We start from the raw sequence: 26,154 nt of genomic DNA on the forward strand, positions 1-26,154 counted from the left end.
ACAAAGTGGGGGAAATCCACAAAGTTACATGTAATGGAAAATACCAATATGGAAATACATGTAAGTAATCTGACTCAGTTAAGTGAATTAAAGAATAAATTTCTCAGAAAGCAAGACACTCTGTATCTGTCCCTGATGTTGTTACTAACACTAAAAGCAGAAATGTTATTAGGGGTTTTAATCAGAAGAAAAAAATATTCATAATCTACTTACTTCAAATATTTGAAAAAAGAATTCTACATAAGGACAAAAGTATGTATGGAAAAGGAAAACTGTGAAAATTCTTCCTTAAATTATGAGATTTCACAGAACTGAAACCCAGGGAACAAAATTCAGACAGAGCACTAAAAATAAAAAATCTACCTTCAGAGGCCATGTAATTTTACATCAATGTTCCCAATTAACAATAGAGAATCATCGCTCCTTATATAATTAAAGTTCACAAGATCTCAAAATGAAATTCAACAGGTACAGATAATGTGATGAGATGATACACCCTTCTCCAAGAAGTAGTTTAGTAAGCATATTAGGCACCTTTTATCACAGTGCTATAGAAAAGGTCTATAGAATTCTAAGACTGAAACATGCATACATGCAGTTCTTGGTTAGAAGTGATCAGAGTCCTCCAGTAGAAAGAAAGCAAATCAAAGTCTGGTGACATGGCAGAAAGGGTAGCACATATTTAAAATAACTACAAAGGAAAATACCACCCCAAATATAAAATATGTGCAAAAATACATTTTTAATAAGTGTTATCTTTCTAACTCAACCAAAACATTAATCTTCACCTTTATCCCTTAGGGAAACTGTAAAGAAATTAAAATAATTTTTCAAAACAAACTTGGAAGGCTTTTTTATAACAAAATCATCTTTCTTTTAACTGAAATACAATTTGTTCACCAGACCTAGCTCACAAAAATCACAATCCTCAAGTTATGGTCTCTAAAAATTTAGAAAACTAAATTAGGTTTATGTTCTCCCCTATCAATGCAAGATTTTCTAAACACTGTTTTGTTTCTGTTGTTGCTTACAAATGATTTGTGGGTTTACAATACATGAATTGTTTCTCAAAATGTGAAATTTTAAATACCTGATTATTCTAAGCTACTGATATGCCAAATCATTCACTCTAATAATGGCGTCATTTAAAAGATACCAGCAAAAAAAATGCTGAAGACTCGAACAGGGAGTAGGTTTAGATTAAACTGGTTGAAAGTTATCTGCCAGAAATAGAATGGTCCATTATTCTGCCCAATTGTTCAAACATAGGAAGCACTTCCAAATTTTAACCACTTATCACTTTCTAAAGGAGGACTGCTTTATATTTTTTTGAAAGCATTAATGAGAATCAAAGCATGCAGAAAAAAGAATGAAATGCAGAGCACATTTGAAATTAAGGCGGAAGAGTCCATTATCTCCAAAACATGCCAGCTCTATATTCAGTTCCATGCCCTTGTTGACATGAGGCTTATTTTGTTATAAAGAGCACCACTTTACTCTATTTCAGCAAAGGAGGTCTCAGCACAACCACATAAAGAAAGGAAAACACATAGCTCCAAATTTTTCATTTTCCTTAAAATTTAATACATTCAATGGTCTTTCTAAAGGATGCGTCAAATAAACCAAGTAGTACCTAACAAATAAAATCAGATTTAAATATGTACCTACTAATATGGAAAAACTCAGATTCAGTGTTGTAATATAGTATGCCAACTAATTAGACCCTCATTCCATATGAATGTAAAAGGCAAACATATAAAAGACACTTCTTTTACAGCTGAAGTCTCAGTACTATTTTTCCTTGCGAACAGAACTTGGTGGTAACATCAATGAGATAAAACATAACTGCTTACAGGAGCTGTGTTTTCCATAAGAAATTGAAGACACTTTCTAAAAATGACTTTAAAAAATAAATTTGACATAAGCCTCGCTCTTTACGCTTTTAGGTGTGTACCCAGATGCACACAAATATACACAAAGTATCACCACCACACACCCATATGGAAAGAAAATAAAAAGGAGAAAATGGGGCCGGGGGAGAAGAGAACTCAATCTTATAAACTAATCGCAAGTTATTTGGAACTGAAGTAAAAATATGTCCAAATATCAAGAGCAAGGCACCTTGCAGTTAGTTAAGCCAAAATAACAGTGAAAAATAATTACATAGCAAAGACTGAAAATAATCACCAACCACTGTTGACCCACCACCATGAAGGAAGAACTGGCTGCACAGAAAGCTGACCAAAACCTTGAGATCACCACAGAAATGCATTAGATTTCAGGTACTACACAAACTAAGAGCAAAAGAAAAAGAGAAAAATCCTATGAATTATCAAAATTCATTTCACAAACAGAAAAATAACTTGAACAGGTAATACACCCAACATGACCACTGAATCAAATAATCCCCAAGAAGCCCCCACCAAGCCACATATATTTATTTGGGAAAGGATGAACTCAAGTGATTAACTCCAATAAGACACAAAGTATCCATACTTGTATATTTACTATTAATCAAAAAAAAACCCTGGAAGTCTAAATAATTAAAGTATACTTTTCCTGTCATCAGATTCTCTCTCAGTCTCCTTAGGGTATCTCATGCTTTATCAGATTTTAATCATGTTTCACTTCTGACTTTACCCTCTGTCTTTAATGAGGAAAACACATTCGAAGCAGCATCATGTTGTCTGGAATAACATGTAGTGGATATACTTTCCTTATGGACCTGGGAAAATATTCTACTGTCTTTTTCAATAGAGAGTCATCCACCACTACCACATCAAGCTAATAAGAGCAGATTTATTTTAAATGTATTAATGTTTTGTTTCAAATAAATAATAAGGACAGCTGTCCGATGGTCTTCATTTAGACAACTGTACTCCCTTTATCACCAACATCCTTATTTTCCCCATCACAATATGATTATTTAATAACATGCTTTCCAGCTCACAAATATGAATAATTTGCTTTCAATCATATTTAAAGTACTTTAAGATTACGGCTTGGAATTCTGAATACAATTAAGTAGGCAATATTTTATTTTAGTTTAAGGAATTAACAAACCATTTCCTGTCATGCTGGTCTGTTCCAAGATTCTGTGGCAGATTCTCTATCTCCACTGGCACAGAAGCAGAGGAAATGGAAGGACTCACAAGCACAGCAGATCTCATCCCCCAAGCCTTCGGACAAAAATTATAAAAATTATCTATTTTGCCTAGGTAACAGATCTCTTCATCAACAAATACTAAAATGGAGTACTATTTACAAAGCCAACAAATAAAATGTAAACAAATGCTTGAATTTTATATACCACCTCAGAGATAGTTAATGAATGAAATATTAGTAACCAGTTAAATTATGTTCTTGGATTCACAGTGACAGAAAATGTTATACAGCAGCTGTTTCATTTACAAAATCTCAGAGAAAAAATAACAGGAAGTTATTACTGAACCACTTAAGGGAAAAGGAAAAGAAAATGCACACAATTTGTGCAAGGTTACATACACCACTGAAAATCCAATCAATAGTACTACTGTTACCATAATTAACTGGCAATCTGGTGTTTTAGAAACTTAATGTTGTCTTACCTGTTGGGAGCCATTACTTTGGGTCAAAACATTATTGTGAACACTGTAATGGGGGAAAAAAATCTATTAAAAATTCTATATGAAATCTCAGGACTTCACTTTGTAAGATGACACATACACTAACAAAATATTTATTTTAAAGATATTAACATTTTGTTTCAAATAAAGAATAAAACTACTGCTGGTACCTAAAACTAAGAATGTCAGATACCCGAAAACACTTGTTCTTATAGGCAAATACTTGCTTTTCTATAGTTGCTCATTTGATGTTTCCATATACCTGTATTTTAATCATGCTTTAGAGGTATGCTTCACAACTAATGTTTATTCATTGGATGACAGCTGTCAAGGATGACCTAACAAAGACAGCAACACAAGACCCACATAAACTTAACTGTCACTTCTTTTGTATATTCCTACCCTCAAGATTTTCCAGTGTCAGCAACAACTCAGCATTTTATAACTCAAAAGGCCTTAGTATAAAAGGTTTAGAAAGTTTGAAAATTCTGTGTGTACACCTTCCTCTCCAAATGACTTACAAACACGTTTTAAAATTTTCAGTTTAGGCCAGGCACGGTGGCTCATGCCTGTAATCCTAGCACTTTGGGAGGCCAAGGTGGGCAGATTATGAGGTCAGGAGATCAGGACCATCCTGGCTAACACGGTAAAACCCCATCTCTACTAAAAATACAAAAAAATTAGCCTGGTGTGGTGCGGGCGCCTGCAGTCCCCAGCTACTTGGGAGGCTGAGGCAGGAGAATGGCGTGAACCCAGGAGGCAGAGCTTGCAGTGAGCCGAGATTGCGCCACTGCACTCCAGCCTGGGCAACAGAGCCAGACTCCATCTCAAAAAAAAAAAAACCAAACAACAACAACAAAAACAAACTCAGTGTCGTTTGTACCCATCCCCACCCTGCCATCCCCACAAAAAGCACTTGAAAAAACCCTCAACCTATAATACAGAAAAAAAATAGAAACTACAGAACAGCAGGAAAAAAAATTCAATAAAATAAAAACTCAAAGATGAACTATAACTCACAACGAAATGAGAAAAAAGGTTTCTTAATGTCAGACGTTCGAAAACAAGGATATATGGTATCCTTGAAGTAAGAAATTCAACTAACATAAAAAATAATTCAAAGATTAAAAAAATTCCTTGAAAGTGAGAAAAAAAATTACAGATTTAATGACAGCACTGTGTTTCAGGAAAAAGAGACAGAAAATTAAATACAATCAATCCCTTATTGTTCAGCCACTAATCTTCAAGGATAAGGAAGGAATACTTCGGGTACCCCGAGCAGATTTAAAAGCAAATCCCTACCAATTATCAGGTTGGCAAAGACCTCCCGTAGCAATAAATCAAGAATATTATTATTATTATTATTTTTTTTTTTTTTTTGAGACGGAGTCTCGCGCTGTGTCACCCAGGCTGGAGTGCAGTGGCGCGATCTCGGCTCACTGCAAGCTCCGCCTCCCAGGTTCACGCCATTCTCCTGCCTCAGCCTCCGAGTAGCTGGGACTACAGGCGCCTGCCACCACGCCCGGCTAGTTTTTTGTATTTTTAGTAGAGACGGGGTTTCACCATGTTAGCCAGGATGGTCTTGATCTCCTGACCTCGTGATCCACCCACCTCGGCCTCCCAAAGTGCTGGGATTACAGGCTTGAGCCACCGCGCCCGGCCAAGAATATTATTTTATAACCAGCCCACATGTCATTCTACTAAGGAAACAGGCAAAGCTCTCAAATACAACCTCTGAATAGAGTATCCAGAAGCCTTTCTAACAAGGTGAAAGCAAAAACCGCTACCTGATAATGAAAGCCAACCAGTTAAGAACCGAAGAATGAAGAGAGGCCCTGCTAAAAAGCTGGGGAATGAAGAGTGAACACATTTTATATTCCATTTTTTTAAGAACTACAGATCAATTACAAGTTGAGTCACCATAACTTGCATTATCACTGTCTGGGTTCAAAGCCAAGCTGTGTCATTAGGTCTACTCTGTACACCTTGGGTTACTCAGTTGCATGGGACTGTTAGAACGACTAAATGAGTTAATATTAGCAAAATACAAATAATAGCAATTACAACAACAAAAAAATACCTTTAAAAGAAATACTATTGGTGAGGCATGGTGGCTTATGCCTGTAATCCCAGCACTCTCAGGGGCCGAGGCAGGAGGATGCCTGAGCCCAGGGATTTGAGACCAGCCTGGGCAATAGAGCCAGACCTCTAGCTCTACAAAAAATTTAAAAATAGCTACGTGTTGGGGTGTGTGCCTGAAGCAGTCTCATATACTTTGGAGGCTGAGGCAGGAGGATTGCTTGATCCCAGGAGGTTGAGGCTACAGTGAGCCATGATCATGCCACTGCACTGCAGCCTGGGTGGACCCTATCTCAAAAACAAAACAAAACAAACAAACGAACAAACAAAAAACCACCACCACCCCTCCCTCAAAAATAAATAAATAAATAAATAAAACAATTTAGTGTAGGTTCACTGCCATGGCAATGTTAAAGATTATACCCATCAGGTACAATTTCTTTTTACTAACCATGTTGCTCTTCCTAGAATACTCATGATCCTAAGCCTTAATGAAATCTCGCCCAGCCTGCTTAGTACAGAAGTTAGACTTACTAGTCCATGGTCCCTTGGTTATTCTTGGAAGCTTTGCCTTTAACTAGAAATAACTTTACTAGGTGATCAATAAGAATAACATGAGAACAAAATACTTATAAAGTGATGTTAATTGAACCATAGCTTCCTGTTTTAAATTGTCTGAAATACAGAAAGCATTATTTTCTGATAATTATATACATTCTTTCACTTCCATGAGTATTAAGGAATTACTGAATTATTTCTCATTACTAATCTAGTTCAAACTTCCCTTTTTAAAGGACTAGATAAAATAACTGACCCTTTTGCTTTTACATAGTATATCTTCTACTCATTTGATTTCCTCTACCATTTTTTCTTTTCCTCTTTCCTGTCTTCAAGACTGCATATTAAGCCTGTATAAGACGTACCAGTAATTGAAATGTCAACTATCCTTTAAACATCACCTCTTAAAATACTGTACAGTATTCATGACTCACAAGAGTAGTTAGGAGCCAAAATAGTACAAGAAAAATGACTGACATTAGCCAATTAAAAAATCTGTTATTCAAATAGGCATTTTACAAAACTGCAGAATACAAGGTTGAGAAGCTTTTCAGGTCTAGTTGTGCCTTTTCAAACAGTACTGCTTTCCACGGTTCAATGGCGCAAAACTGTTCATACAAACAGAACTGGAAGGGCAAGAGTGAAAGGGCATACAACATGCCAGTCTGAGCTCAGGTTTTCTCGAGCACTGCGATGGGTGGTGCTCAATACCCTTCAGGAGAGTTGGGTCCTCCTCTACATCTCATTTCTAAAAGCCTAGTCTAAAAAAAAATCATTCCTTAAATATGCCATTTCTGCTATGTTTTCCAGAGCCAAAAGCATCACTAATGAAGAGACACTAACATTTAGCCATTACAGTTAAATTAATCATAATTCCAAAACAGGCACTATGTATATATTCTTTTTTTTTTTTTTACCGGAAATGTGTTTCAGAACATCTTCGAGAAAATCCTCCTATTTTTGCAAATAAAAGCCTTAATTTTTCAACTATGTATCATTGCTGAATACTTGTTCACATTTCTGCTAACTTTAGCAGGTACTCACTTTTTACTTTAAGCTCTAATATTCCATATCCCAGCCTCCTTTTCAGGAAAGCATGCCATAATCCATTAAATAAACAAAATAGTTTCAAAGATAAAGAAAAATCTCAAATATTACTCCATTTTTCTTTTTCTTTTTTTTTATTTGAGATGGAGTCTCGCTCTGTCACCCAGGCCAGAGAGCAGTGGCGCAATCTCGGCTCAGTGCAACCTCCGACTCCAGGGTTAAAGCAATTCTCCTATCTCAGCCTCCAGAGTAGCTGGGATTACAGGCACGCGCTACCATGCCCAGCTAATTTTTGTATTTTTAGTAGAGATGGGGTTTTGCCATGCTGGCCTGGCTGGTCTCAAACTCCTGACCACAGGTGATCTGCCTGCCTTGGCCTCCCAAAGTCTTAGGATTACAGGCATGAGCCACCCCTCCCAGCCATTACTCTACTTTTCTGAAAAGCATAGCTTATAAACAAATCCAAGAAAAATAAAAGTATACAGCACAGAAAAGGCACAAAATGTTGTTTTTTAACCAATAAAAATTTCACGGAGAGAATCTCACAGAAATTTCACTTCCTCCTTGTTCTATTTATTTATTTTCAACAGCCTATTGACAGCTAAAGAAACTTGAGGGGAGTCCTTGTTCAAAAACCAGAGTGCTACTATAGTCAATCACTAATCACGGACTGGCTTTAACAGCTTTCAAAGTGAAAAAAAAATGGACATTTCAAGGTGAGGCTGATGATACTCAATATCCAAAAATAACCAACTTCCTTCAAAAAAGGTCTAGTGAGACACCTGCCATGTAAGAGTATAGACAAATTCAAAAATAAACTAGATTTGTGGGTATGGTCTGAATCTTATCTTTAACCGGCATTCTAGGAGACTTTAATATATACCAATTGTTAAGCATTATATGAGACTATAGACTCGTTGTAATGAATAATATTAAAATTAATGGAGCCAGCCGCGTGTGGTGGCTCACACCTGTAATCCTAGCCCTTTGGGAGGCCAAGGCAGGCAGATCACTTGAGGTAGGGAGTTTGAAACCAGCCTGGCCAACATGGTGAAACCCTATCTCTACTAAAAATCCAAAAAATTAGGTGGGCATGGTGGTGTGTGCCTGTAATCCCAGTTACTTGGGAGGCAGAGGCAGGAGAATCACTTGAACCCGGAAGGCAGAGGTTGCAATGAGCCAAGATCACGTCACTGCAATCCAACCTGGGCGACAGAGCAAGACTCTGTCTCAAAAAATATTAATTAATTAATTAAAATAATGGAGCCATCAGAAGCAAGACCTTCAGAATGGTAATTTGAAAACAAAAGCAGATACTCTCCCCAGTGAAACAAACATTTAAGTGGTTCAAAAAACAAACAAACAAAAAATTTTTCTTTCTTTTTTTTTTGGGGGGGGGCAGGGTCTCACTTTGTTACCCAGACTAGAGTGCAGTGGCACGACCTCAACTCACTGCAGTCTCCGCCACCCTGGCTCAAGCAATCCCCCTGCCTCATCCTTTAAGTAGCTGAGGACTACATGTGCACGCCACCACATGTGGCTAATTTTTTTTTGTATTTTTTGTAGAGAAAGGGTTTGGCCACTTTGCCCAGGCTGGTCTCAAACTCCTGGGCTCAAGTGATCCGCCCACCTCCGCCTCCCAAAGTGCTAGCATTACAGGCATAAGCCACTGCGCTCAGCCAAGAAAAAAATTTTTTTGTTTTTGTGACGGGGTCTCACTCCGTTGCCCAGGTTGGAGTACAGTGGTGTGTGATCATGGCTCGTTGAAGCCTCAACTTCCTGGATTCAGGTGATTCTCCCACCTCCCAAGTACCTGACACCCCAGGCAGGTGCCATCACACCCAGCTAAATTTTGTGGTTTTTGTAGAAATGGGGTTTCACCACGTTGCCCAGGCTGGTCTGGTACTCCTGGGCTTAAGCAATCCTCTTGTTCTGGCCACCCAAAGTGCTGGGATTAGAGGCATAAACCACCATGCCTGGCCTCCTAGTTTTGTTTTTGTTTTTTGTTTTTGAGACAGAGTCTCACTCTGTTGGCTAGGCTGGGGCACAATAGCACAATCTCGGCTCACTGCAACCTCCGCCTCCCAGGTTCAAGCGATTCTCCTGCCTCGGCTTGTCAAGTAGCTGGGACTATAGGCGCCTGCCACTATGCCCAGCTAATTTTTGTATTTTTAATAGAGACAGGTTTTCACCATGTTGGCCAGGATGGTCTTGATCTCTTGACCTCGTGATCTGCCCACCTTGGCCTCCCAAAGTGCTGGGATTACAGGCGTGAGCCACTGCACCCAGCTTCCTTGCCCTGCCATTTTTTTTTAAATCATTAAAAGGCACATACCAAGTGGAGAATCATTTATTCAAGAAAATCTACTAAATCTCATTAAGGCCTAAGTCTGTGACATTTGATCCACAATTTGCTTTTCTGTCCCTTGTCCAGTCTCGGTGTGGTGGTAGCTCTACTTCTGGTGGGTGCAGCAAAGAAGATGGGGCTAATACTCCTCTAGTTCTCTATAGTTTAAATCATCCATTTTAAATATGTTCAAGAACTAAGGAAACCACATCTAAAGAAATAAAGTATGACAACTGTGTCTCACAAATTGAGAGTATCATTACATAGACATTATAAAAAAGAACCAGAGAGAAATTCTGGAATTGAAAAATACAGTAGCAGAAATAAATTAACAAAGGGGGTGCTCCATAGCAGATTTGAGTAGGTAAAAGAATCAGTAAGCTTGAAGACAGGTCGAGTGAGATTACATAGTCTGAAAAAAAAAAGTATCAAGAGAAGTGAAAAGACTTGGAAACCTGTAGAAAGCCATCAAGTGTAACAACTTACATGTTAATGAAAATTCCAGAAGGAGAAGAGAAAGAGAGCATAAAGAATATCTAGAGAAATAATGGGTGAAAACTTCCAGACTTGATGAAAAGGTTATATCATGGAAAAGCAACTATATGAAAACTGGACTGGCAATATTTACATCAAATAAAATCAACTTTAAAACAAAAGTTACTAGACATAAAAAGGAACATTTTATCACAATAAAAAGAATAGTCCATCAGTATACTATAACAATTATCAACACATACATACCTACCCCAAATTCACAACATACATGAAACAAAAACAGAAACGAACTGAAGGGAGAAATAGACAATAGTTGTAGACTACAATACTCCTCTCTCAAAAACGGATTAAAACTAGGCAAAAGATGAACAATGAAACGGAAGATCTGAACACAATAAACTAACACACATCTATAAAACACTCCACTCAGAAACAGCAAAATATATACTCTTCTTAAGTACACATAAACTATTTTCCTGGATGACTCATATGGAGGGGTCATAAAACAAGTCTCATTAAGTTGAAAGGGACTGAAATCATACAAAGTATGTCCTCTACCCATTATGGAATAAATTTAGAAAAAAATAAAATTTTGACATTCACAAATACATAGAAATTTAGCAACATACTCCTAAGTAATCAAACAAGTCAAAGAAGAAATCACAAGTTAGAAAATAATTTGAGACAACCAAAAAACAAGAACACAACATAGCAAAACTTATTGAATTAAAGCAGTGCTTGAAAGGAAATTTAATATCTTTAAATGTTAAAAAAATAAATATCTCAGATAACCTAATCTTCCATCTTAAGATACTAGAAAAACAGCAAAGTAAACCTAAAGCAAGCAGAAGGAAAAAATAATACAGAGCAAAAATTAATGAAACAGAAAAACAGAAAAATCAATGAAACCAAAAGCTGGTTTTATTTGATAAGGTCAACAAAATTGACAAACCTTTTGCTATACTAGTCAAGAAAAAAAAAAACTCAAAATCCTAAAAATCAGAAAGGAATGAGGAGATATTACTATGGACCTTTTAGAAATACAAAGGAAAAGGGAATACAAACTGTATGCCAACAAACTAGATACCATAGATAAAACAGATAAACTCTAGAAAGACAACAACTCCCAAACTGAATCAAGAAAAAGAGAATTAGGGAGGGCCCTGTGCTGTGGCGCATGCCTGTAATCCCAGCAAGATGTGAGGCGGAGGCAGGAAGATTGCTTGAGCCCAGGAGTTTGAGACCAGCCTGGGCAACACAGGGAGGCCCCATCTCTACAAAAAATTTAAAAATTAGCCAGGCATGATAGCAAGTGCCTAGAAGGATTACTTGAGCCTAGGAGGGTGAGGCTGCAGTGAGCCAAGCCATGCTCAAGCTGCTGGACTGTAGCCTGGGTGAAAGAGCTAGGCCCTGCACCACCACCCCCCCGCAAAAAAAAGAGAAGAAAAGAAAATCTGAATAGATATCTCACAAGAATTTCTAAGCTTCACATAAAGAGAAAGATGGCTTTAATGGTGAATTCTACCATACATTTAAATAATTAATATCAATTATTTACAAATTCTTCCCAAGAAATAGATGAGGAGGGAACATATACAAACTTATTTTGTAAAGCCAGTATTACCCACCCCACATAAAAAACCAGACAATGACATTATAAGAAAACTATAGGCCAATATCTCTGATGAATAGACACACAAATCCAAAAACATACTAGGCTAATGAAATCCAGCAACATACAACATAAAGAAGGACTATACACCACAACCAACTGGGATTTATCCCAGGAATAAAATTGCTTATTTGCAAATCAATTTTGTTCTTTGTGCTCCTATGTACAAGGATCATAATTTATCTTTAGATCCTCAGCCACTTGCCAATAACAAATGTATGTCATTCTCTTCATGAATGGCTCATCTGCCCCAACCCCATTCTTTACTTCCTTAAACTGCTCTAATTTTACATCATGTCAATTTTATCTGGCATTACATGTTTATTTATTCCCTGATATATCCCTGGTGTGTTAGGGACAACCTGACATTTTGATAGTTCTTAAATATTTGCTTAATGATAGCAACTACATAAATTCCAAACATTCTGTATCAATTCCTAAGTTGCAAACCATTACTTACCTAAGTTCTTCAGGTTTTGTAGCACATGCTAACAGAAGAAAAAAGATAACACCTCATTAGTTTTATCTTACATGATAAACTGCTGCACTACTCAAAGCAAAACTTTAATTGCTTTATAAGCCATGTTTCACAATCATACATTTCTTTCTTTGAGAAAGGGTCTTTAGTGTTTTTGTAGAGATACGGGTGGGTCTCACTACTGTTGCTCAGGCTGGTCTCGAACTCCTGAGAGTTGAGCTTGTGGGCTTAAGCAATTCTCTCACGCTGGCCTCCCAAAGTGCTGGGATTAATGGTGTGAGCCACCACATTTGGCCCCAACCATAAATCTAAAAACCTTCAATTCACCAAAGTGTCTTGGGGTTCACACCATAAAGTCAACAATGGCAATTATTTTCATTTTTTAAATAAAGCAACAGAATGCATATATATCTCCACCTTTTAAACAGAACCAATCTGTAAGCCTCCAGAGTGAGCTGACAGATTACGAATTCTCATCAGCGGAAACCAAGAGGAAACTTAGGGTTTTAAAATCTTCACAATTCATTTACAGATGTATATTTAATTTATAGCCACACCAAAACTTATGAGTATAAATCATTTTTATAAAAAAGTCAATACTGCCAAACATCAGATCATTACAGTTGTTTTTGGACAACTTGTGATGACTCTGACAGTGGAAATACTTAAAATTAAATTTGCATTTTAATGCAAATTCAGTTTAAAACCAAACACAAGGTTTAATTTATTTGTCAAGGTAAACAATGCTTTTTCTTATATAATCGATCTTAACCAGCAAGTAACAATTATGAATTAGGAAATGTCTATGTGTAACAATGATGAATATATTTTAAAATAGCATTTAATAGAATCCTTAATATTATAATACAATATGAAATACATTTTACTTAAAAAAATTCATCACAAGACAATGTTTTGGCCAGGCATGCCTGTAATCCTTTTAGGATTGGGGAGGCCAAGGTGGGCAGATCACTTGAGGTCAGTAGTTCAAGACCAGCCTGGCCAAGATGGCAAACTCTGTCTCTACTAAAAATATAAAAATGAGCCAAGAGTGGTGGCACATGCCTGTAACCCCAGCTACTCAGGAGGCTGAGGCATGAGAATCACTTGAATCTGGGAGGTGGAGGTTGCAGTGACCTGAGATCACACCACTGCACTCCAACCTAAGCGACAGAGTGAGACTATCTCAAAATAAATAAATAAATAAAAATAATATTTTAAAAAATTCCTAAGGGGATTAAGGGATGTTTTAGAATGAGATCTATAAGTCAAAAAGGGAGAGAATATGTTGCTCTACAGAAACACAGTTTTGTATACAAAAACTGAACATAACCTCAGACTATCATTTGAATTGGGATTAACATAAAGTTTAATCTCTGCTAACAATACAGGCAATTTTTCTCTATGTATCCCATGAAATTGATTCTGCCAGGAAAGTACTTTAGTTGACTGGAACAGACCTGAGGAGGAGATTGAGTAACTTCCTCTTATGGAAACAACACCAGCACATAATTAATTGTCAAGGAAAAATAATCCGTTGAAAGAGGGTTGCACTTCACCTTTCATTTGTAGAGTTCGTCTAGAATATCGTTTGCTGGGCCTTCTTTCAAAGGATGTTGATCTTCTTGCTTTATTGGTTTTTGTGGTCTGATACTCTGTTTTCCCACTAAATGAGGCAAAACAGAAGGGACATTTTAGGTCTACAGTAATAAAGCAAACACAAATAAGACAGTCTACCTTCAGGTTCTCCTTAAAAGAATCATCCTAAACTTCATCCCACAGGAACAACTACTAATAGTCTTGATCTCTCTCTTTACCACATCATTCTTTCACTCTTTAGGCTTTTGTTAACTATGTAACAGATTATGTTGGTTTTATTTTTCTTGTATGTATGCATATCACCTAAGTACACATTAAATAAGTTTGGAATATCTGTCCTTTTATGGAAACTCCCTCTCATTCCCATCTACATTCCTCAGTGCAAAGTGTGTAATTAAAAGAATATTTTCAGTTACTTTTTCTAATTGTGATACACACTTTTCAGTATAATTTTCCAGAAATGTTTTTTAAGACTATTGTCTTATTCTCCTTGATTTCCATTTAAATTCTGTTCAGAAAATGTCTCCTGATTTTAACATAAGTAGAACAGAATACTACTTCTATTAACTCCACGCAATCAACTTGCCACATTATTGGAACAATCCATTCCTTCTGTAACTGATTTCCATGGCATGCAGAACACTCACAACCAATAATCCACTCTCCAGTAAACCAAAACATTTCTAACTCATGACAACAAACAAGGAGTCATGAGAATAATGAACTTCAGGCTTATAAAGGACCATAAATGTTATCCAGACTAATATCTCATTCAGTGCAAGAAACCCTTTTCTATATGGTATCCAGTGTTGGGTGGAGAGTGCATAAAACTCTTGTTAAATAGATAAATTGGGAGTGGGTTAATATATAAAATAAACATCCAGAGGGATATAAAAGCCATTATACAATTACTGTTTTCCCATCTATTCGAGAAATTATAACCAATAACAATACCACTTTTTCTATTTCATTTTGGTCAATGGAAGACGCTGGCAAACCACTTTATTCCTCTCTACCTAATCTGTAAAAATAAAAAGGTTGGCCTAAATTTTTTGGACTGTATGCAATGAAAGATAGATAAAACAGCTATTAAAATTAACCTATATCTAAATCGTGATCCTAGTCGAATAAATCCTGATCGATGAGAACTCTTTTGGACAGGGCCTCGAAGGCGGAAGAAGGCATGATGCTCCACAGCACATTTCCACAAATGTTTGCATGCTTTCGGATGATCCAGTCTAAAGACAAATGTATGCTCCTGTTCTTTGCCCTGAAAAAGAAAAGATATATAAAAGGATGATTACTAGTTCAAACAGTCCTATCTCCTATTTCTGAGATACAAACACATCCATGAATAAAGGATCTAGTGTGCTCCCTGAAATTCAGACACTCTTTATAGTATCGACATAAGGGCAGAGTTGAAATCAAGTTGTTCATTTTCTCAGCCAATACAAAATTATTCCTAAGAGTTATTCCCCTCTACTTACATGATCTCATTTGTCAGAGAGACATAAAATGAGATTTCATCTGCCATTATTTGGGATAACTGTGTAATTATAATTTGAGGGATCATATTAGATCTGGCAGTATATATCGACAGCCCTAAAAATGCTCACATCTTTGTCCTAGTAACCACACTACCAGGAGTCTAATTATAATAGTTAACATTCACATAGAAATTTTTCTAAGGATTTCACATAAATTATCTCAGTAAGTAGATACTATCATTAGCCCCATTTCATAGATGAGGAAACTGGGGCTCAAAGAAATTAAGCCCAAAGTCACAAAGCTATTAAGAAAGAAAACCAGAAATGAACTTAACCATTAGCCTTGCTCCAGAATCTACACACACCTCTAACAACTAAGTCATACTGCCTCTCCAGGGAAAATTATTTCCTAAACATCAAAAGTTATATATGAAGATATATATTTCCTCAGTCTCATTTATAATAGTAAAACTTGGCACAAACCCTAAACGTCCAAAAAAAGAGAAATGGTCAAGTAAATAGCGGCATATGTAAAAAATTATACAGAGGGATAAGTGAATAAATGATGAATGAATGAATGTGCTATTGTTTATTCATATTACACAATAGCATATATATGTTAGATCTACATAGGTACACATTTAGATAAAACAGGCAAGCTGCAAATATATATAATTATGCAAGTTTTTAACAATTCTAATATGTGTTAATATTTGGAAAAAGTTACAAAATATATATGAGAATAATACCCTCCAAAAATAGTGAACAGGTACCAGAAGAAAGGGGGTAGGTAATCAGGGGGTTAGACTTTAGTTGGTATTATTTATTCATGTACATAATTGTATTTATCTGTTTCTAAAAGAGATCTAAAGCTCAATGTAAAAAATGTTAAATCTAGATCCTAAATAAGATGGTTATCTATTTTATAATTTTTGGTACTTTTCAGGTTATTTAAAGACACTATTAAGACAGTAAAGGGCCGGGCGCGGTGGCTCAAGCCTGTAATCCTAGCACTTTGGGAGGCCGAGGCGGGTGGATCACGAGGTCAGGAGATCGAGACTATCCTGGCTAACACGGTGAAACCCCGTCTCTACTAAAAATACAAAAAACTAGCCGGGCGTGGCGGCGGGCGCCTGTAGTCTCAGCTACTTGGGAGGCTGAGGCGGGAGAATGGCGTGAACCCGGGAGGCGGAGCTTGCAGTGAGCCGAGATCACGCCACTGCACTCCAGCCTGGGAGACACAGCGAGACTCTGTCTCAAAAAAAAAAAAAAAAAAAAAAAAAGACAGTAAAGATGGATATGCTGATTACCCTGATTTGATAATTACACATTGTATACATGTATCAAAACATCACTCTGTATACAATAAATATGTACAATTATTACATGTCATCTAAAAATAAAAGTAGTGGAAAAAGGGTAAGCCAAGGAGCAGACGATACTTGCAACACTAATACCTGACAAAGAACTAATATCCAGAACATATAAATAATTTTTTCAATGAATAAAAGGCACATGACCTAATAGAAAAATGAGCAAAAGATTTGAGTAGGCATTTCATAAAAGTAAGTAAGTACTAAACCAGAGTCATCATTAGGGGAACACAAACTAAAACCACATTCTACTCCACAAGAATGGCTAAAATGAGAAAGACAGAATTCCAGAAAAAAAAAAAATAACATTTTTTTTAAACATTTTTTTAAAAAATAACAACAACAACAAAAATAACCAATAACATTGCTGGTGGGAGTATACACTCGTATTAAATACTTTGGAAAGAGATTTGGCTAAATGCACACACACACACCTTAGTGTTCACAGCAGCACTCTTTTTGGTTTTTTAACTTTTATTTTCGGTTTGGGGTACAAGAGATGGTTTGTTACACAGGTAAACACATGTCATGGTGGTTTGCTGTACGTGTTATTTCATCACCCAGGTATTAAGCCCAGTTATCTCTCAGTTCTACTCTTCTCCCTCCTCCCACCCTCCCCACTCAAGTAGACCCCAGTGTCTGTTCTTGCCTTCTTTGTGTACATAATTTCTTATCATTTAGCTCCAACTTGTAAGTAAGAACATGTAGTATTTGGTTTTCTGTTCTTGCATTACTTTGCTAAGGATAATATCCTCCAGCTCCATCCATGTTCCCGCAAAAAAGATCTCATTCTTTTTTATGGCTGCATGATATTCCATTGTGTGTTTAAAATAGGAAAAGTACGGCGGTGAAATTACCGAGGAGAGGAAAATGAAAGAACTGGATTTTAAAAAAATCTTCTTCTCCGAGAAAACACCAAATGGTGGATGATGCCAGTGCAACGGGGGGACCCGGAGGCCCTGGTGGCCCTGGGATGGGGAACTGCTGTGGCTTCCGCGAAGGTTTCAGCAGTGGCATCTGGGGCCCGGGCCAAGGCCACGGAGCTCACGCAGGCAAGGCCGAGGATAAGGAGTGGATGCCAGTCACCAAGCTGGGCCGCTTGGTCAAGGACATGAAGATCAAGTCCCTGGAGGAGATCTACCTCTTCTCCCTGCCCATTAAAGAATCTGAGATCACTGACTTTTTCTTGGGGGCCTCCCTCAAAGACGAGGTTTTGAAGATGATGCCGGTGCACCAGGTTCAAGGCGTTTGTTGCTATCGGGGACTACAATGGCCACGTCGGTCTGGGTGTTAAGTGCTCCAAGGAGGTGGCCACCACCATCCGTGGGGCCATCATCCTGGCCAAACTCTCCATTGTCCCTGTGCGCAGAGGCTACTGGGGGAACAAGATCGGCAACCCCACACTGTCCCTTGCAAGGTGACAGGCCGCTGCGGCTCTGTGCTGGTGCGCCTCATCCCTGCACCCAGGGGCACTGGCATCATCTCAGTGCCTGTGCCCAAGAAGCTGCCTATGATGGCTGGTATCGATGACTGCTACACCTCAGCCTGGGGCTGCACTGCCACCCTGGGCAACTTCGCCAAGGCCACCTTTGATGCCATCTCTAAGACCTACAGCTACCTGACCCCTGACCTCTGGAAGGAGACTGTATTTACCAAGTCTCCCTATCAGGAATTCACTGACCACCTCGTCAAGACCCACACCAGAGTCTCCGTGCAGTGGACCCAGGCTCCAGCTGTGGCTACAACACAGGGTTTTTATACGAGAAAAATAAAGTGAACTAAGCCTGAAAAAAAAAAATTTTCATTATAAAAATGTTTAAACATACAGAAAAACTGAATACCCATATACATAGTGTCTAGATTCAACAACTGTTAATATTTTGCTGAAATTGCTTTTATCTATATCTGTATGCATATGTTAAAATTTATTAATTTGCATAAAGTAAAATTCTTCTTGCCTTTTCTAAAGTATCATATAAATGGAATCATTCAATACATAATTTTTTTAATCTGGCTTCTTGCATTAAGATGTGCATTAATACATGCATGTGACTTGCATCCATGCATGTATCAATTAAGAACCACACTGTAACTGATACAACGGTAATCTTTAATTCAAAAGGCTTTATTATTATTAGGTAGATCTTTTTGATCAGTTAATAAATAGATAAAGTTGGTATGCCACAGTGGCTTACTCCTGTAATCTCAACATGTTGAGAAGCCAAGATGGGAGGATTACTTAAGGCCAGAGTTTGAGAGCAACCTTGGCAACATACTGAGATCCCTGCCTCTACAAATAAATGGAAAAATTAGCCGGGCGTGGTGGCATGTGCCTGCAGTCCCAGCTACTCAGGAGGCTGAGGTGGGAGGATCACTTGAGCCTAGAGGGTCAAGGTTGCAGTGAGCTATGATAGTGCCACTGCATTCCAGCCTGGGTGACTGAGAGAGACCCTGTCTTTAAAAAAATAAAAAAAAAAAAAAAAAGTCACTTAAATGTAATTTTTTATGTACCTCAGATATATTATCAATGAAGAAACAAGAAGAGACTTTTATATTATTTTTCATCCTAAGGGCAGAAAACCATATTTTTAGGATGCTATGACCCAAGTAAGGAAATTATTTAAAGCATTAATTATACTGTTTCCATTCTGTGGCTCTATAAAACAATGAGGTACATTCCCTCTTTTAGGGAAATAAGTTACCACATAATACAGTCACTGTAAAACAAGTAATATAATTTCATTCCTACCTGATCATCATCTTCTACAACCACCAAGGTTAATTTATTCTTCTTAAAATCCAATCTGGTTATCTTCGGCCTATAATATAATAAAAGAATAAAAGCCAAATTACAAATAAATGTTCTCTAAATATGAAAAAAATTGTTTTTACTTCATATACATTTAACCATCTAACTCCTGAATTAAAAATTGACAGAAGGGTAAACGTAATTTGCAATACCCATCAAAAGAAAGGAAACAGAAAAAGTACATATTTCAAAAATGACCTCTGACAAAATTGAGGCTGCACATATCAGACATTAAAAATATTAAAGAAAAAGAAACCAAGAAATCTATGTATTTGATAGGTCTCAATTATGTTGTAAAAGATTCTTTAAGTCTAGGTAAAATTGTTTCAGTGTTAAAGCAGAGCAGCAACACAGGAACTAGACATAGGAATGAACATAAAGCTTCCAAAAAAGCCACAAAGAAAAACACTGATGACGGTTTCCAATTCTTTTCTTTTTGTTTGCTTGAGATAGGTTCTCACTCCATCGCACAGGGTGGACTCCGTCGCACAGGGTGGAGTGCAGTAGTGTGTTCATAGATCACTGCAGCAGTGAACTCCCAGGCTCCAGTAATCCTCCTGCCTCAGCCTTACTCCCACACCACACCAGGCTAATTTTTGTATTCTTTGTAGAGACAGCATCTCGCTACGTTGCCCAGGCTGGTCTCGAATTCCTGGGCTCAAGTGATCCTCCCACCCTGGTCTCCCAAAGTGTTGGAAGTCTTCTCACAGATGTGAGTCACTGCAACCAGCCTCAACTCTGTTTTCAACACGAATTTTGTTTTGAGGAAATAAATCTTAATTTTTTTAACCTCGCTTTATGGCCCACTTTCCAACTGTATCTCCCTACTTGTAAATTCCAAACCACATTTGAACTCTGTATTTCCATAAATTGTGGATGTCGAAACAATGTGACACTCACTCCCATTGACCAATCTTTAAATATAACATATAAAATAGATGTAAAATATAACTTCTTTGCAAGAGCTTTACTAAAAAAATAATAATAAATAAATAATAGCAGGAGAAGGAAAGCAAACAGAATCTCGCTCTGTCACCCAGGCTGGAGTGCAGTGGTGTGATCTTGGCTCACTACAACCTCCACCTCCCAGGTTCAAGCAATTCTCCTGCCTCAGCCTTCAGAGTAGCTGGGATTACAGGCATGCGCCACCATGCCATGCCTGGTTAATCTTTGTATTTTCAGTAGAGACAGGGTTTCACCATGTTGGCCAGGCTGGTCTCGAACTCCTGACCTCAAGTGAGCCCCCGCCTTGGCGGGGATTACAGGAGTGAGCCATCTGGCCTGCCCTAAGTAGTCTTCTAAGTGCTTTACAAGTATTAATTAACTCTCAAGACAACCTTATGAAAAGGAACAAAAGGCACTTTCTTTATCTCTCTGCCTAACCCATTCTTAAGGCCTGGAAGCAAGTTCCATTTGCCCACAGGACAAGCTGGAGGCATGAGGTGATTTAACACCCAAGAAATGAGAAGATTATTGCCTGCGGTTCCTCACCCGTCAAGGGACAACTGTAAAGGTGTTCAACTGAAGTTTCTCAGAGTCCCTAGCAAGAACACCCAGATGCAAAACTAAATGAAATACTACCTTCAATTTTTTGAGGGAAATAATTTTCAACCTAAAATTCAATTCTCAGCCTAATTATCAAGAAAGAATGAAAGACAAAATATCATTTTAAGGCATTTAAGGATTCAAACAAATTACTTTTCTTAGGCAGTTACTTCCTTTACTTAGGCAGTTGGAGGGGGTGGAGGGGACGAAGAAAAAGGAAACCATGGGAGGACTACACAGGATCCTAGCTGAGAACACGGGAAAGGGAAGTCTCAAGATAAAAAATGGAGAGCAACCTGAGCAGCAAACAGTTCCAAGGGGAACAGAAGAACCATTTAATGCAACCCTTGATAACTTAAAAAAAGCTTGAGAAGACAAAGGTAGGTAATTTAAAGGGATATGTGGGGTATGTGAGATAGGGAAGCCAAAAGCTCTAGAACAAAAACAAAAAGCTAAACAGAAAGGAAATGTAATACCAGTTGTGAGTTCCAAGACTTCAGAGCTGATCAAGAAAAAGTACTGCATAACAGGCTTTATTGAGCAGTGCTTGGAAAGGGTTGCATGATAGGGGTGGTCCTTCAATAGCAGGTGACCTTCCAGAGACAGCAGCTGCAAGGCTACCAGCAGATGGGGAAGAGGGCAAGGAAACTCAGTCAAGAGGGGAATCTGAGAGGGGGCCTAAGTGCCTAGGGGATGGCATTCAGCAGTTAAGTGTGAGGGATCAAAGTCAGAGAACTCAGAAAGGCAGCCATGGTTTTGGGGTCCTTTAACCTACAGAGCTTGCCTTATCTATGGCCAGCAAATGTTAGGGTGCAGTTTCATGGGATATATAAAGCAGAAATGGCTAAAAATAGACTTAGTGGGCTATGTTAAAAGTAACTGGATGTGTCAGAATTTGAGTTTGATACCAAAGGTGTTTGCGCCAATAGTCCCTGTCTAGTGTACACAAGTATACACCTAAGCTCTGTACTAGTTCTGATAGACACATCTTATTGTAAGCACAACTGATTCTCAGCTTTTAGAATACCAGACAAAACCTGGTGGACTCAATTATGGCCAAGAAATCCAAGTAAAATCTATCCTTGATGTAAAAGTAAAACGTAAATGTAATTTACAAGTATGAACAATAAAAGCTGGAACAGTATAAGGAGCATAGCTTAGAGAAGGGATAAAAATATTAACATCTTCCTCTTACACAATAGGGAGTAAAGGGATTGTGGAATAATAAATATTAAAAGCATAACTACATGAAGGAAGAAAGTACCTATGTAAACATCTGATATATATAAAAATATAAATATTTATATCAAGATAGATATTGTGGTATACTTTGAAACTAATGGGAAATACAGCTAGAAGAATTTTAATAATTGCCTCTGGAGAGTGGGAAAAATGATGCATAGTAGTGTGATAGGAGACAGCTGCTTTCACTGACAAGTTTTTCAAAACTATTTGATTTCCAAACTCTAGTTTATGTATTAACTTTATATAAATGGTTTTACTCATTAAAAACCAAAACAATAGTATCTTCGACAATAACTCTTGCTTACCAAAAAAATAAGCCAATTTTGGTATCTCCTTCAAAAACAAGGACTCCTGTTGGTGTTAGTCCCAAACTATAGTCATTCCCATCTCTAGCCTAATTTAAGGGGAGAAAAATGTGTTAACTTTATTTGTACAAAACAGGTTTCACATTTTGACATAACTTTTAAATTTTATTTTTGTATTGAATTGTATTAATTATATACAGGCTAATATTGATATATGAGATGTTTTCAACAATTAGAGTATCCATAATAACATTCTCAGAAAAATTTATGCATATATTTTTATTTCTAGTCATGGAAACACTACAGTTTTAGAGTGTACCTTCATTGAAAGTGGGTAGTTACACTCCCACTACAAACAAAGCTGTTTCCACATTCTTCCCATATTGTACTTACCACTTAAATCATATATTTTGGGAAGGACTGCTGATATGGTTTGGCTCTGTGTCTACACCCAAATCTTGTGTCAAACTGTAATCCCCAGTATCAGAGGAGGGGTCTAGTAGGAGGTGACTGAATCATGGAGATGGACTTCCCCCTTGCTGTTCTCATGAGAGTGAATGAGTTCTCACGAGATGTGGTTGTCTGAAAGTGTGTAGCACCTCCCTCTTTGCTCTCTCTCTCTCCTGCCAGCAATGTAAAGATGTACCTGTCTGCCCTTCACGTTCCCCCATGATTGTAAGTTTCCTGAGGCCTCCTGAGAGGCCTGTACAGCCTGCAAAACCATGAGCCAATTAAACCTCTTTATAAATTTATGTCTTTATAGCAGTGTGAGAACGAACTAATACAACTGCCTTTCTGGAAAACTGTCACTAGTTAAACTAGAAATAAATCACTACAAAGCTGTTCTAAAGTTTATCAAAGTCCTTAAGCTATACATCTTCAACTTTGCATCCTGAATTATTTTAACAGAGCCTACTCAGTGTTAGTCATATAATAGGAAGTAAAAAGGGTAACACATGGCTCAAAAGCTTAAAACAATTTTTTATAACAATAAATAAATAAATAAATAAATAACAGCTTAAAAGGACCAAGTACCTTGTTGGGATTTTGGTTGCTTCTCCTCTTTCTTATAATGAACGTTTCTGTGACATTCTAGTCGTTCGGTATTTAATCTCAAACTTTTTAACCATACATCCAAAGTACCCAGTGCTAGCTTATGCCAACTCCATGCCCTTCCTCATACTGAAAAATGCCACAGTCATTGCAAACCTCCAAAGAATAAATTTTTTAAAAAGCATCACAACACAATGCTTACCTTGACCACATGCATATCAACCCCATACATTTCTAGCCATTTGGCTTTATTCAGATAATTGGTTTCAGCCTGTGCTGGTGTTTGACCTCTGAAATTTAAAACAATGATTTTTAAAGTAACAATAAATATAAAATAAATTCTATACCAAGGATAGAAATAGAGGAAAATGAATATGAAATAACTGTTGTGGTGATTTTAAAGAAAGTATGGTCAAATGCCAGATACCTGTATTCCTTCCATTTCTCAAAAATAGCCAGTTCCATCTCTTCAGTCTGAATAGGCACGAACCTGAACTCAGAGACAAGTTCAGGACTATGCTCAGCAAGATCATAGTCACCAAGTTCAGCTATAAACATAAGTTTCAAAAGTTATATGTATTTCCTGCTAAATCCTTTAAAAACCATTTCATTAATGAAAACTGCTAAGACTAGATTCTTAGGAATTTCTTGCAAAAATTCATAATACTCAGACAAGTCTCCAAAAGTAAAACTAGCCTATCAGTCATACACATATATCTCATATTTATTGTTGGTAGTGTATTTTTAATTACATATCTTTCTCTTAATGTATTCACACCTCAGTGCTTAGCCTTTGAAAACTGCTTTCTAGACTTCCATAAAGAAATACCTCTGACCTCATAGTGAACAACTGAAAAAATTTAGTAATCGTTAAAAGACAATTAACTGGGATCTATTAAGACTATTACTAAGGCTGGGTATAGTGGTTCATGCTTATAGTCACAGTACTTCGGGGGGCTGAGGTGGGAAGATCGTTTCAGGCCAGCCTAGACAACATAGCAAGACCTTGTCTCTTAAAAAAAAAAGTACAAAAATTAGCCAGGCATGATGGCCTGTAGACCCAGGTACTCAGGCAGAAGATCGTTTGAGCCCAGTTGTTCAAGGCTTCAGAGATCATGCAACTGCACTCTAGCCTGGGGAAAAGAGTGAGACCCTGTCTGAAAAAAAATAGAATAAAAGAATATACTGATTACATAGAGTGTGACCCCACATACCAATCTAAATATAGTCCCTGTCTTCCAAAATTTTAAAATTATTAATCCTAAAGAAATAACTGAAAGGAACTTAAAAAAACCGGGGGTAGGAAGCAGCAGGGAAAAATCTGAACAATGCACAAACATGTATGTACTCATCTGTGGCTATTTCTGAACAAAATGTAGGTTTGGAGTGAAAGGACTGCTAAGCTATATGGCTTCAGCAACAATTTACTCATATATAACTGCATTTCTTTTAAGGAAAAAGTTCGCTGAAGGCCCAATCATAACATTCACAGACTTATCAGGTAGACTATGACGCTTCAATACTTTAGGTGGAAAGGGAGCAACTACATGAAAGAGAAGAAAAAGAAGGCAATGTTCTAAAACAAGTAAAAGTCAGGGTTAGACACTGATACAAGTTTATACAAAAACAGTGTTGTCTCTTTGCTTGTTCATAATCAGAATCTTCTTTAACTAAAAACACACAAAAAAAGGATTATACTTGAGTCTTAACAGTCAACATAAGAATTGCTTACCTTGCAGATTATAAGCTGCCAATTGCACTGCTGTATCAAAGGGACAGTCTAATCTGAGACCGAAACACAAGTGTGTTAGACAAGTTGATTTCATAACCTTCACTTTAAGATAAATGAAAATAATACATGTTTTATGTTGACCATTTCTTTTTCACAACTATAAAATTACTTTCAAAATAATTTTCAACCACCCATGAAAATGTGCATTTATCCTTAAATAACTAATACTCACTTTCCACTGAGAATATCTTGTTTTAACTGAAGAACAAATAAATACCTAAGAAAAATAAAAGGCACAAATTTAACCCAATAGCACAGTCTACTGTGAAAAAAAATCTTACCCTTCTAATTTGAGAAGTATTATTTTATTAAAAATTATTTCTGTTAATGTAAAGATGTACATAGTTTGGGGATACATGAAATAATCGAACACATTCATATAATTTGTAAGGATCAGGTTAGCATATGTGGAGTATCCATCACCTTAAACATTTGTCTCTTCTTTATGCTAGAAATATTTGAATTCTTTTCTTCTAGCTATTCTGAAATGTCAAACACATAATTGTAAACTATAATTACCCTACTGATCTAACACTAGTTCTTAGAAGTATTCTTAATTACAGGCCTGGCACAGTGGCTTACACCTATAATCCCAGCACTTTGGGAGGGCAAGGCAGGTGGATCACTTGAGGCTAGGAGTTCAAGACCAGCCTGGCCAACATGGC

At 37.2% G+C, this 26,154-nt stretch overlaps 1 protein-coding gene and 1 pseudogene across 3 annotated transcripts in view; one reads left to right on the forward strand and one right to left on the reverse strand.

Moving 5' to 3' along the window:
- LOC105492474 (erythrocyte membrane protein band 4.1 like 5) overlaps positions 1-26,154 on the reverse strand; it is a 170,604-nt gene that overhangs the window by 88,700 nt on the left and 55,750 nt on the right. For all 3 annotated transcript variants that reach the window (XM_071072608.1, XM_011759648.3, XM_011759652.2), the window contains exons 6-16: positions 25,662-25,706; positions 25,430-25,482; positions 24,125-24,245; positions 23,900-23,987; positions 22,645-22,733; positions 19,490-19,559; positions 14,981-15,150; positions 13,841-13,947; positions 12,264-12,291; positions 3,588-3,630; positions 3,064-3,179 (exon numbers count right to left, since the gene is read on the reverse strand). In XM_071072608.1, coding sequence (XP_070928709.1) covers positions 3,064-3,179; positions 3,588-3,630; positions 12,264-12,291; positions 13,841-13,947; positions 14,981-15,150; positions 19,490-19,559; positions 22,645-22,733; positions 23,900-23,987; positions 24,125-24,245; positions 25,430-25,482; positions 25,662-25,706 — 930 coding nt within the window. The remainder of the gene's footprint in view (positions 1-3,063; positions 3,180-3,587; positions 3,631-12,263; positions 12,292-13,840; positions 13,948-14,980; positions 15,151-19,489; positions 19,560-22,644; positions 22,734-23,899; positions 23,988-24,124; positions 24,246-25,429; positions 25,483-25,661; positions 25,707-26,154) is intronic.
- LOC112428588 (small ribosomal subunit protein uS5 pseudogene) lies at positions 17,660-18,517 on the forward strand (annotated as a pseudogene).

This window comes from Macaca nemestrina, chromosome 11 (assembly GCF_043159975.1).
Source record: "Macaca nemestrina isolate mMacNem1 chromosome 11, mMacNem.hap1, whole genome shotgun sequence".
NCBI lineage: Eukaryota > Metazoa > Chordata > Mammalia > Primates > Cercopithecidae > Macaca > Macaca nemestrina.